Here is a 13,765-nt window from a genome sequence, read left to right as displayed (position 1 = left end):
AAGACAGAGCCAGCAGAATTACCCCCTTTGTATATGATGAAACTGAGGCCCAAGGAGGTGGGGTGACTGCCACGGTGACATTTATAGATTAGTGTTATAGGCAGGTGCATAACTGTGGCATTCTCAGTCCTGGGTTGGTGTCTATAGAATGTGGTTTGACCAGAAGGCAGACAAAGATGAAAAAATACCACACTGAGGGGTTATGACATCGAATGCAGGCTGAGCCCACCTGCCCCGGGCTTTCAGATCATTTCACAATCTGAAAGGGATGCCTATGAATGAGTTGGCAAATACAGCAACCTCATGAGTTATTCATTAAACTATTAGCTTTGTATTCTGAGTTCAGCAAAAAGGCTGTAGAATGGAAAACGCCTCCCCACCCAGTGCTTACTTGTTGAACTTGTCAACCTCATTCTTCCGAGCGTGATACTGAGAGCTTGCCAGACACTCATCCCAGCACCTGGGCACGGTGAACCCCTCAAGCTTCTGGTCAAAGTATGTCAGGTCCCCTTCTTTGTACATGTTCTTCCTCCGCACCTTCCCAAGGAGAGAGACACTGAGGCCTTGTTGGCGTGAGATGAGGGCAAATCCTACAGTTAAGCTTCCAGCCCCTCTCACCAGCCCCTGCCTGTCCTCTGTCCCCAGGGGAGATACCCAAAACACAAAGTAGGCTAGCCCACTTTGACCTGTGCCACCAAATTCCCAGCTTACTTCCTCAGCAGGCAGCCCACAGGTCACCGCAACTTCACTCATCCAGTGCTCGGCAATGAGCATCCCCTGGGGGCCCCCGAAACCCCGGAAGGCCGTGTTGGAGGACAGGTTGGTCTTGCATAGCCGCCCAGTGCCCCGGATGTTGGGGATTCTGTAGCAGTTGTCCATATGGAGTAGAGCTCGCTCCATTACCTAAAGCAGAGGGAGCCAAAATGGGAGAGAGCAACTTTTTTAGTTTTTATATTTGCATGGCAAAACGTTTTATTGGACAGCATTGTTACAGACAAATAAAAATGAGCAATCTGGGTCTGCATGTTTCAAAATATACAATCTCAAAAATGTAAGGTTGATAGGAAAAAGGAAGCAAGTTGCAGGAGGACAACTAGAGTATCCTCCCATTTAAATAGGTTGAAAGGATTGGATTATAGTTGCCTTCAGGAAGGGAAGTGTGTGGTGAGAGATGAAGTGGCTGGGGGGCTTCTCATATATGTCCTTTGCATCTTTTAAATTTTAAACCATGCAATTGTATCATCTAGTTAAATATAGTAAGAGAAGTCTCCTGGCCCCCAACCAATTCAAGAAAAAGGCCTGATGTATGTACAGTCTGTTTGGACTTTGGCAAAACCATATTTATTAGTTATTTATTGAAATCTTCCCATTAGGTTATCTAAAAAAAAGTAATCCTATGTTTCTTCTCCGTGATATTCTTTATCAGCTATTTAATTAACATCCATATTTCTAACCACTTATATTGCCACCCCTAACTTTTCCAGTTGTAGACTTCTGAGGATTTAATTTCCACCAAACCCCCTTTCCCTGAATGCACACCTACTTCTTGGCCCCTGTCCTTCCCATGTAGTTATATTTCTATCTGATCAACAGTCAGTTTAATGCTATGATTACTTCTCTTGCTTGATAACATTTCCCCCTGGAGTTTATAATTTTTGTCTTTATTTTTCCACTTGCTTAATTCTCTGGGCATTTATTACTAAGTCAACTTAAAAATGTATACTCATCAGTTTGGGGAAACTGCTTGAATTACTTCTTGAGAGTTCCCTTCTCTCTTTTTTCCATTCTTCCCTTTTGAATTTCTACTATATAGATCTTCTGGACTGGCTCTCAAATTTTTTTGTATTTTTCTCTCCTTTTATTTCCACATTATTTTCTCTTTGGGGGGCAGAGCTCCTCCATGTTCTTTCAAAACTTCTGCTTCCACAGTTATGATTCACAGGAGTTCATTTTTATTCTCTGGCTGGTCCATTTTTATAGCACACTGTTCTTTCCTTAAGGTGTAATAACTCATCTCTCTGAAGCCATAAATGTTAGCTTTTATTTGTTTCATTTGGGTGTGGGTTTTATTAGTTTGAAATATATATATATTTCAGAGAGGCAGGAAGAGGGAGAGATCAATAATGAGAGAGAATCACTGATCAGCTGCCTCCTGCACGCCCACACTGGGGATCAAGCCCTGACCTGGAATCGAACAATAACCTCCTGGCTCATAGGCAGACGTTCAACCATTGAGCCACGCCAGCTGGGCTGTTTCATTTGGGTTTTAGCTTACTTCCTCACACAGTTTCTCTTTCCCACAGGTTGCTTTTTGTGTCTAATTATTTCAGTCCCAGTCATCCTAAACAATTTTTGTATGTCTCAATTCCCTCTTTGCTTTTTCTTTGCATGCTATCAACTTACACGTTTATTTTCTCTTGTCTGTTATTATCTGTCTCCCTCACCATGCCAGAACTTCCTGAGGGCAGAAACAATGCTATATGCTTTTTCATGTTGCCACCCTAGGCACTTGATAAATATTTGCTGGATTGAATTTAAAAGCTTGTAAAATCTTTGGGGACAAGTACAACATCTTTTTCAATCTGATTTTTCTACAACACCAAGAAGCCAGTGTTATGAACTGTAAGAACACTAAAAATATTTCCTTTTTTGAACAATTTTTACAGCAGAGCTGAAGTGTGAAGTTTCCTAATTGAGCCGATTAGAGAGCTCCTAGCAGGGAGGGGTTGGGGAGGCGGATAGTGAAAAACTTCTGCTTTTCCTGAAATGTTTGACTTTTTCTTTTTTTACAATATATTTTTATTGATTTCAGAGAGGATGGGTGAGAGAGATAGAAACATCTATGCTGAGAGAGAATCATTGATTGACTGCCTCCTGCACACCCCCTACTGGGGATCGAGCCCAAACCCAGGCATGTGCCCTTGACCTGAATCGAACCCGGGACCCTTCAGTCTACAGGCCAATGCTCAATCCATTGAGCCAAACCAGCTAGAGATGACTTTTTCTTTACAACAAGAATCTATGCACATGTAACTAGTACGGTTATAAAATTAAGGTTTTTTTAAAAAAAAAAACTTTAAAAGGAGTACCACCAAGATAACTTAATTTTCAAGGTTGACAAAAATATGTCTATACAAGACTCTTAGGAGAATGTTCAAAGCAGCATTAGCCACAAAAGCTAAAAACTGTAAATAACCAAATGTTCAACAAGTAGCTAATAGAAAACCAAATATGGTCTATATCAAGAAATATTATTTATCAATAAAAATGAATGGAGGAACGACGCATGCTATAACATGGATGAACTCAAAAACATTATTCTGAGAGAAAAAAGCCAGATACAAAAGGCTACATAGTGCATGATTCCAGTTATTTGAAAAGGAAAATCTACAAAGACTGAAAGTGGATTAGTGGACGTCTGGTCCTGGGCATGGGAACAAGAGTAACTGCAAATGGGCACAAGAGGTCATTTGGAGGTGATTGAAATGTTCAGAACCTGGATGGTGATGATGGTGCATGACTTTAAAATCATGAAATTATATCATTCAAATGGGTGAACTTTATGGCATATAAACTATATTTCAATAAATTGTTTTTTAAAAAGTAACTCAACTCCTTATTTAAAATTCAAATATCATAGAAATGTGCAGTGTAGAAAATGACAGTGTCTGTCCCCCTCCGCCCCCTTAACCCATCCAATCACTGTTTGGTGTATCTCCTTCAGACTTTTCCATGCGTATTGCTAGACATACGTGCACACACACACACAATGTCACCATATTATATATGAAGTTTTGTAACTAACTTTGCTTGCTTGTTAAAATATCTTGCACAAGAAGGATGAGTTTCCAATCAGAGAAGAAAGATGCTCATCTTTGTGCTTTAGAGATTAACCAAAAATGGGGAATCTTTGAAGGCAGGGACCAGTTGGGAAGCTATTGCAACATAACAGGCAAGAATGGAGGAGGTGTGTACCTGGCTGTATGAATAGGTTGGCGGGGGGCACGCACTTAAGCTCCCAGTCACCCCGACGTGCAGGAACAGGCCCTACTTACACCCTTAGAGAGATCCAGGGAGTTCCCGGCATTGCTGTAGTGCTCCACCTCCAGGGCGACAATCCTCCCCGTCTTCATGAAGCCAACCTGATGAGAAAGAGAGTGGTTGCCCAACAGTCCCCTTGCTCTGTCTATCTCTACCTCTCCCCTCCCACCTACGCTGCCTGGGGGAAACAGAAAGAGCAAGACACCACCCCATGAAAAAAGGTGAACATAAGGCATCATCAGAACCAGAAGAAAGGAACTAACATCTCCCCAGGGACGTACCCTGGGCTCAACCCTGGAACACCTTCTCCCCACACTCCTCCTCCTTTCTACCTACTCCTGCCTTCTGGTTCTACCCCTGTCTATCTCCACCTCTCCCCTCCCACTTTTGCTACCTAGAAAAATATAGAAAATATGGTGTTGGTAATGACAGGGCAGGCAGGAAGGACTTGGAAAAGAAACTGGGAAAGTGGCATCTCTCCTCATAGCTTTTGACCAGAAAACAATAAAAGCTACACTTTACAAGAGCTTCAGCGTGCTCTGACTCCCCTCACCTTACGTAATCATTGAAACAAACTCTTAAGGGTCACTTGATAAGTGAAGAAACTGGGACCCCCAAAAACCAAGTTACTTTCTTTAAGCCCACAAGAATTAAGAGAAATATAATCCCTTTGGGGAAGTTCAATCATGAAACAATGAGAAGAGTTCAAAGTGCGGGTGTTCAAAGCCAGCTCGTGGAGAGAGAGGATGCCCAAGTTCACAGAGGCTAGACTGGAACCTGAAAGGTGGTACTGGTGTGCAAGGGGACAGGATTAAGGGTCAGAACAGGAACTGGTCACCCACAGGAGCCCAGAAAAGGCCTGTCTTACAGGGAAATTGGCCAATGCCCAGCCACACGTGATCTGGCAAAGCAGGTGCCCACCCTACCAACGTGTGCCTCTAACAACTTGTGCCTGTCCAGGCCCTGGGAAGTTTTGTTTCTCATTGTAAAATACTAAGTAGTCATTCTGGTTTTCACAACCAGCTGTGAACACGTTAACATTAGACCATCCCGCAGGAAGGATTTTCCCAGGTCTGCTGACCAATTATGTTTCTGAACCTGAATGGACAAAAACTTTCATAAAAGTTGGGACCGGGACCACCACCCTGTGACACTAGGAGGCCTGCCAGCGTCCACAGCATCACCCTTCTATGTTGGCCAATATGAATGTCTCCAGTGGTTATTTCTTCTTGCAACTTTTACAGATAGTCCTAAGAAAAATGAGAGTCCATCCTAAGGAGGTGGCACTGCCTGCCCTGGCACAACCCCCAACATCTGGAACCTTGTATCTGCCCAGGAAGGGATGTCTGCCACCAGTGATCAGCATGTCCTCATCACGATCCAGCATGCAGCGTACAGGGCAGCCAGTCCTGAGGGAAACACCCGAAGGTAAGAAAACTGGGGTCCCCCCAACAGCCCAGCCCTGTGACTCTCGGGGGTGAAAACAGCAGGGAAGTCTTCTTTGTCCACCTGGTACACTCAGCACCCCGGCTTTGCTGTCTAGGCCCTGGGCCCGACAAGGTGGGGTATGCAGGATGTGAGCAGTGCCCTTGCCCTCAGGGCCCTCACAGCCAGGTTGGGAGATAAGGACATAGGCATCAGAACACTAAGAACCACGTGATGTTATCTTCATCCCTATGCCCAAAAGTTCTAAAAACTGAAGGCTGTGAAAACGAAAAGCAAAGAGAATCTACTTCCCAAAGAGGGAAATCCAGGAAACCTTCCTGGCAGAGGCAGCCTTCTTCTTCCCAGAGCCCATGGGGAGGACTCACTTGTATGCAGCCAGGGCCACTGCTGTGGATACCAGGGTGCTCCGGGTCTCCTTCCCTCCAAAGCCTCCTCCCATTCTCTTCACTCGGACCACAATCCGGTTTGCTGGAACCCCCAGCATGTTTGCAACAAAGCTCTGTGGGCAAAAGAAAACATACTTGCTCTGAACACATCATCTAGACTTACTTCAGCTTTCACCCAAAGCCTGCCTGATAAGAACAGGCCCAATTACTGCTGTGAATCTGAAATTCCCAGATTCGAGAGTCCCCCTTCCTCCCCGTGCTGACCCTTGGGTAGTGATGCTGGGATCCAACACTAATCAGTCACTGAAGACTAAATTCAGGCACTTGCTTTTAACCAGAGGGGCAAGCAGCTAGTCACAGCTACTTTCAGAGCAAAACGCATTCCATTGAGCCAGGAACTAGTTGGTCATGAGTGTAGAACCGGCTGCCAAAAAACGCTGGCATCCACTGTCACATAATAGGCAGTGTAGAAGTGAGGGCTATTTAAGCTGCTGCATATAATTTAGTGGTTCCTGTAGTTATCACCCAACCGCTTCATTCTACAGACGAGGAAGCTTAGGCCAGATACAATGTGACCAAGGCCATATAGCACTGGAATCACAATAGCGAACACTAGGCTCTATCCAAGTATTAAGACCCATCTATTCATTACACCAACCCTACCAGACCCTATTTTATAGAAGAGAATGATTTTATAACAAGCTCAGTGACACCAGCTTGTTGGTGACAGGGGTCTGGTCCAGGACCACTACTCTCTAATTCCCTTCTGGAACCAACCCAGGTCTCCCTCTTCCCATTTCCCACAATGCCAGGAGCTCCCTTGCCAGGCCCCTGAGCTGACCCAAAGGACACCCACCTGGGTCTTATTGGTGTTCTGTGTGGACACAAAGAGCTCCATCTCCCCTGCCTCGCCTTTTGGGACAGCGATGGTGCACTGAGTCTCCAGGTAGAAGTGATCTTGGCCACCAATATACAACTCACCTGGGGAAGCAACAAGACCTGCACAGTGAGCCTGCTGCTGCAGAGGGGACATGTTTGCTTAAGAAGAGTGTGTACTTGCCAAGTGCCCAAGGCAAGAATCAAGTGCTCACAGGTAACCTCTAGGTTCCCCAACTGGTGTGAAAAGGTGTCTCAGTCTTAGCAATCTGGGAGCTGAATCCCCCACCTCAACAAAGAAACCAGAATGACACTGAAATGCATCAGGCATGAAGCTCTCTTCATGTTGCAGCCAGTGGGAAATCAAAGAGACTCAAACTATTACTGTAAAACTTTGGAAAAGATAAAGAAAGAATTAATAGAGGTGATTGGAAAGCTAAAAATACCTTCCAGAATGGAAGCTATCAGGCCAGTTAGAGAGTTAACTTACTAGTGACTTAGCAATGCACAATAGAAACAGAAAATTCCAAAAGGGGCCTATCTACTCACAACTTTGCCCTGGGGTTAGAGCTATGCACCTGATTTCACAGTGTGGATGGTGGAGGAGAAGGAGGGGGGCAGGGAGAGTGCTAGCTGAAGATGGGTGAGAACGGCCTTTGTAGGGGCAGGGGGAGGGCCAGGAGTCCACGTGGTTAAAGACCGGGCAGATCCGAGGCTGACCAGGCATCTGCGGCTGTTACCTTCCCCAGACAGTCTTCCAAATCCACGACACTAATCTCTCTCTAGATCATTTAGGTGTCTCCAGCCTACAGTCAGGAGAGTGGAGAATGACAGAAGTTCTTTCCCAGCCAGCTGTCTACTATTTTGTTACAAACACCAGAGGAACTCTTCTGTTCGGAAATGATAGGAAATCCCTTCCCTGCCCCAAGACTCAAGGTACAGCTCTTGAATTTCATTCACAAGCCAGGGTCAGCCCAACCCCACTGTTGCACATGCAGCTGTACCTGAAACAATGTTATCTGCTTCCGAAAACCCCTTCTTGAGGTCTCCTTTCTCGATCCTCAGCTCTGGCCCCCAAAAGGAGTTGTTTTTTATCGCATCCTGAGGATCAAAAAGAAGCTTCAGCGACTTGACTTTCAGAGGGAGGAAGGTGGTTTCTGAGTGCGGAAGAGAAGCTCCCAGAATGGTGGCTCCTCTTTTTTCACACAGGCATCTCTGCAATCTTCTCCTACAGATTTAAAGTAAGCTCACGTGGAGCCCAGAAAGTCAACCCTTTCCTTAGACCAGGGGTTCTCAACCTGTGGGTCGCAACCCCTTTGGCGGTCGAACGACCCTTTCACAGGGATTGCCTAAGACCATCCTGCATATCACTTATTTACATTACGATTCATAACAGTAGCAACATTACAGTTATGAAGTAGCAACAAAAATAATTTTATGGTTCCTCACCATAACATGAGGAACTGTATTTAAAGGGCCAGAAGGTTGAGAACCACTGCCTTAGACAGAGGTAGATGACCTTAGATCTTGAGGAAAAGCAAAGAATCCCTCAAGGGCCCAAATGGAGCTGAACTTGGGTAGGAGGGACTCAGTGTGGCTGTTAGGCACTAACAGTTAGTGGACCGAGTCTAGGTTTCACAGGACCACTCAATCCCAGGGCCGGAAGAGATTAAAAAACCTATCTCGTCAAATCCCACCCGGTGCTAGAATCTCCACTAGAGGATCCTAAACAGTGTGCTTCCAGAGACAGGGGGCTCACCCCTCTCCACAGGCAGCCATTCTCATTACCTCAATGGAGATAATGGCTGGAAGTTCTTCATAGGTGATTTTCACTCCTTGAGCTGCTCTCTGTGCGTGCTCTGGGGTGTCGGTGACCACGGCGCCAATGATATGCCCAACGCAAGTCACCTAGGAGTAGAGCCAGACTATTGAAGAACACCACAAAACTCCTCAAAAAGCCAATTATTTTGAATTGTTCAAAAGGGCAAAAAGGAAGTCCCCCATCTCCACAATTTCCTATTAAGACACATCTTAGGAATGCTCTGGGGCCTTTTTTGCGTCCTTATTCTATTATGTGGGTTGTGTGCTCCTTTATAAGTGTTTAGAATCTGTGGGAGTAGAAAGGAACTTGGAGATGACTGGTATTGGGATGGCAAACTCACTTCATCTCAAGGGCCAATTCTGATGATTTAGTACTGACAGCCTGTTGAGAAGCTGCCCAGGATAGAATGTGGTGATTGATTAGTGATGTCTGCCTTGAGACACAGAATGGGAGATATGGCAGCATGACCTGTATCTGTCAACTCAGATCTACTACAGCCCCCTTGTTCTTCATACAAAGAGATGGTGACCCAGACAGCAAGATCACAATTGGCTTGTTCCCAGTCCATGATTAGATCTTGGGCCCTGACTCCCAGTTTTATTTTCCTTCTACCACCCACTCTCTTTCATCTTCTGTTTGCCAGATTTATACCAACAGCTCCTCAAAGGTAGCCATCATGTCATATTTACGTAGGTGCCCAGAAGCAGTAGTTTCCAAATGCTAGTTCTTAGACTTGATGACTCATATTTTTTTGTTAGATTTGTAGAATAATTATTCTTTTTAATTAATAGTTCAGTTCCTATAAAAGATTAATTCTCTTCTTCAGAGAGAATTTTCTTTCAACATGCCCCCCAAAATAAGCAACAAACAAAAAATTTGTCTAACTCATCTCTTTGGAAAATGAGGTTTCTGACAATAGGAACCAATACTTAGTATGCCTGTCTCTGATCATTTTTTCTTGAGGGCCCTGTTAAGTTATTGACTTAATTGGTTAGTGCAATGGTTGTTGAACCTGAATGACTCTCACTAACCATAATGCTAGCCATGCTCCTAGGGCTCTTGGAGTTTGTAAAGCAATTGGTTTTTCTATCAAAAGCTCTCCCTCTGGAGTCCTTGTGCCTTGGGTCTACAGTTTTTCTTTTGCTTCTTCACTTTTACAGCAATAATAAGGTGAATTTGCCCTTCAGCAGACTGATCCACTTCTAATTGCAACATTTGGAATTATTAAGTGACTGCTTGAGAACTACTCTGTAAGTATATGGATTTTTGTAGCAGCTGTCTTGAATGTTTGGAAACTTGTTTTTTGGCAGGACTCCATATATAGTTGAAATCAATATATGGACTTTCATATAAGTGAATTATCAGTACACATATAATGGTGGTATTGTGATTTCTATCTGGTTAGTTTATTTAATGTATTTTTATTTTCTTTTAGTAAAGGAACTCAATATCGTACCCTTAAGAATCTGTTGTTAGTCCAAATACAATCACCAGCCTTTTTTTAATGCCACTTTAGCATGGAGTCATTCTACTATGTACAAACAGCAGCCATCAACTGAATAAACAGATAAACATTAAATGAAAATAAAAAGTGCTACCAAGCATATTCTCTCCCTTTTCGGATTGTTCTGAATATTGGCCAATTGGATGATGCCAACACGTGCAAATGTATAGTCCTTTCAACATGAGGGATTTGGAAAAATGTGCACAAATTAAAACTTAAATACTCATTCCACTAACTTCATATTTTAAAAATGCAAGCCATACCTTATCCTTCGCAAAGATTGTTTCATCATCACCAAGTCCAGTTGTGTTACTCCCAGGAATATCATCAGCAGAGACAAAGCAAACAAACCCCGGCACCTTCTGAGCTTCTGAAATATCTATGGACCTGCAAGACAGAGCAGCATGAGGGGTCAGCAGCAAAACCAAAGTGGGAGACCCACCATCCAACTGTCCGCATTTTGATGGGTTTTCCTCCACCCTAACTTCTCCCTTCTCTACATTCTATTCTATTCTATTCTATCCTATTTTATTAGGCAAGTGTTGATTAAATGCTTACTATGTGAAGGCTGCTATGCTGAATCCTGCTGGGAAGATAAGATGAAAAGGACAGTCCTGCCCTAATGGACTTATTACTATACCCTGTTCCGATGGCCAAGTACAAGGGAACCAAATATAGTGAACAGCAATCTAAATGCTGGCTAAAGCCCACCTCACAGCTAATACCCATCCACAATGAGCATGTTAGGGCCCTGCTGTACTCATCCAATGGACCTGAGCATCGTCACCCAGACAAATTTCTCTCCCCACATGCACAGAGCTATCCCAGAATGGTAGGGCACCCCAGTTATAATTAGACAATTCAGGCCTCCAAGGGCAAATGCATGGAGAGTCCATCAGCTATAACAGTCTGAACTGTGTCCCGCTCACTCTGGCCCATGACCCCATGGGGACATAGAGCAGAGGCACCTCAGAGAAAGGTATGGGAACTGCTCTGTACCAACCAACTTTCAAATAGGTAATCCTCGCCAGAGCCCCAGAAGTCACTGTCATTGTCCCCACTTTACATTTGGGGAAACTCAATCAAGCTCAGGAAAGTTAAAGAGCCTGTCCAAAGTCACCCAGCCAGAGAGCAGCGTAGCGAGATTGGGACTGGGGTTGAGTTGTGAAGAGCGCCAACGTCAGGTCCACTTATGCCCTACCACACTCCCTTCCAGGTGCCAGCAGTCGGGAGAGCCCCATCACTGCAGTTACCACCGAGTCCCCCACCTCGCCCTCCCACATCCATCTCGACATTGCTGGGACGGAGCAAAGTTGTTTGAGTGGAGACGGTGCTGGTCATGGGACTCTCAGTATGCGCTCAAGACAAGGACAAAGGCAAATGAATTTACCCCATAGCTGGCAACTGTATCATCTTAAACAAACTTTTTTTTTCAGAGACCTGGAAGAGTTTCCCATTCCTGGGATCTTTTTCCAGTCTAGGAGTGTCAGCAGAGGAAAGACCAATGACAAGGGGACCCGATCCCACATCCATGCCGTGGTCAGACCCAAGGGGGGTCACTTGTCACTGGTCTACTCAGTGGGATGTGTCTCTAGGGCTCACCAGGAAATGAAGTCCCCTTCTCCATCCTGAACACCCAAAGGCAGCACAGCCCAGTTGCTAATGCTGCCTGGCTTCAAACTCTGGCTCTGCCACTTACCAACCGTATGACCTGGGCAAGTCAGTTACCCTGCCTGTGCCTCGGTTTCCTCATCGGAGCATGTGGAGAATAATAGGACCTGCCTATGGGATTATTGTGAGGAATAAATAAGCCAATATATGTAAAATGCTTTACACCAAAATGTGGTGATTAAGTTCCATATAAATGTTAAGGGGTTTGTTATAATCATTACTATTAATAACAATAATAATAATAACAACAACAACAACAACATAGAGGTGGCATTCTTGCTGTTCAGGCTCTCAAAGTTCCACAAGCAGCTACAAGAGACTGTTTTCTGCTAGGTCCTTTGTGGACACTACCACTAACCCTCACAAACGCATCCTATTACATACTAGTACATATGGGGGAACTCAGAGCTTAGGCACACACAAGGTCATGGTTGCTAAGCACCAGAGCAGGCATCTAATCCCAGGTCCCTCACTCTAAGGCCATGCTCTTCCCTTTAGTGCTGACTCAAGTTCTTCTGAAATGTCACATGGAAGTTTAGCCCAATACCCAAAGTGCAGATCTAACCTGGTCCTGTTAAGGGCCTTTCCACAGCTCCTCATTGCTTTTTGGCTCAAGTGTAATCTCTCTGTCCAGCAAATCCAAGGCTTTGCTGATCTGGCCCCTGCTTACCTCTGCAAGTCCACCCTTCACCCTCCTGGCATCCCCAAGCCCCTAACCTCTCCGGCTCCTCTACAAGCTGTAGTTTTAAGATGATCCCCATCTTCCCCTCTGGACTGACAAGGGTACATCTCCAGTGCCTGGCAGGGTGCTCCCAGCCCCCTCCTCTCCAAGTGTATTCATTATACTCACTTGATCTTGGCGTGTGCCAGGGTGCTGGTGACCAGCCGGAGGGACAGCTCATTCTCATAGCGAGGGATGTCGTCACAGTACACGGCCTCTCCGGAGGCCTGCATGGCCGAGGCCAGGTGGGGCAGGGGCCGGCCCACCGTGTCCTCCTCAGACTGACCCTTGGGCACCTCCTGGAATGACATGGCCACCAGTCAGGCTGAGCTGAGCGGGGGAGCGGGGGGGGTGGAAAGGGTTGGGGGCGGGGGGGGGGGGGGGCATTGTTCTCCTACAGGCCCAAGGAAACCATGGGGAGTCTCAGGCCAGGCAGCAAAGCAACCCTAAGGAGTGAGACTGGAGGGGCAGGAGGGGAGCCGGCGAAGGAAACAGGACAGCATGTGCTAAGACGTCAGGAAGGTGGTCACAGGCTCACCAAGTACAGGACCGGAAAAAACACAAGAGAGGAACCTAAGTGTCCATTCACTGGGGATTGGGTAAATAATGTTACTCTCCTATAAAGAATAGTATGCAAATGTGAAAACATACTTTTGAAGAATTTTAATGAGAAGGAAGGGAGCTCATGTTAAGTGTAACAGGACATAAAGCATTGTGTATGTGTGTATCTAAAAATGATTTGAATTTCATAGTAAAAAAAAGCACGTGTTATCAATATAGCATATACATGTCCATATATTCATAAAAATGGAAAGTAAACAAAAATATAATAATGATTTTTCTCTTAGAGGTAAGATTTGGGGTGATTTTTATTTTCTTCTTTAGTCTTTTCTGTATTTTTCAAAGTGTTCTAACATGTGTTCATTTCATAATAAAATTCTGTTTTATGTTTTAAGTAAAACTGGTAATGGCCAATATTTATTGAATGTTTACTATGTGCCAGGAACTACCTAAGCTATTTACTTTTACTGACACATTCAGTCCTCAAAACTATCCCATGAAAGAGGTACCACCATTGTCCACATTGTGGGGGTAATTAGCTTGCCCAAAGACACAGAGGAATTGAGGATCTTGTCTAAGCTTCCACGGTTATGTTGGATTCCAGTCCTGGCGGTCGGACCCCAGAGTTCACGCACTAAGCCACGGCATTCTAGTGCAGGGGCTGATGAACTGTGGCCTGTGGGCCAAATCTGACCCACTGCCTGTTTTTATAATTAAAGTTTTATTGGAACACTACA

At 44.9% G+C, this 13,765-nt stretch overlaps 1 protein-coding gene across 5 annotated transcripts in view; it reads right to left on the bottom strand.

The window, feature by feature from the left end:
- XDH (xanthine dehydrogenase) overlaps positions 1-13,765 on the bottom strand; it is a 59,690-nt gene that overhangs the window by 14,415 nt on the left and 31,510 nt on the right. For all 5 annotated transcript variants that reach the window (XR_004971893.1, XM_036334959.1, XM_036334958.1 and 2 more), the window contains exons 17-26: positions 12,597-12,766; positions 10,339-10,462; positions 8,538-8,657; positions 7,754-7,850; positions 6,730-6,854; positions 5,853-5,986; positions 5,363-5,450; positions 4,056-4,142; positions 712-903; positions 392-537 (exon numbers count right to left, since the gene is read on the bottom strand). Coding sequence is in view for 4 of the 5 variants with exons in the window: in XM_036334959.1 (XP_036190852.1) it covers positions 392-537; positions 712-903; positions 4,056-4,142; positions 5,363-5,450; positions 5,853-5,986; positions 6,730-6,854; positions 7,754-7,850; positions 8,538-8,657; positions 10,339-10,462; positions 12,597-12,766 (1,283 nt within the window). In the remaining variant the exon portion in view is untranslated. The remainder of the gene's footprint in view (positions 1-391; positions 538-711; positions 904-4,055; positions 4,143-5,362; positions 5,451-5,852; positions 5,987-6,729; positions 6,855-7,753; positions 7,851-8,537; positions 8,658-10,338; positions 10,463-12,596; positions 12,767-13,765) is intronic.

This window comes from Myotis myotis, unplaced genomic scaffold (assembly GCF_014108235.1).
Source record: "Myotis myotis isolate mMyoMyo1 unplaced genomic scaffold, mMyoMyo1.p scaffold_m19_p_14, whole genome shotgun sequence".
NCBI classification, from domain to species: Eukaryota; Metazoa; Chordata; class Mammalia; order Chiroptera; family Vespertilionidae; genus Myotis; species Myotis myotis.
The sequence above is the reverse complement of the archived record's forward strand: the minus strand, read 5'-3'. Positions and strand labels throughout refer to the sequence as shown.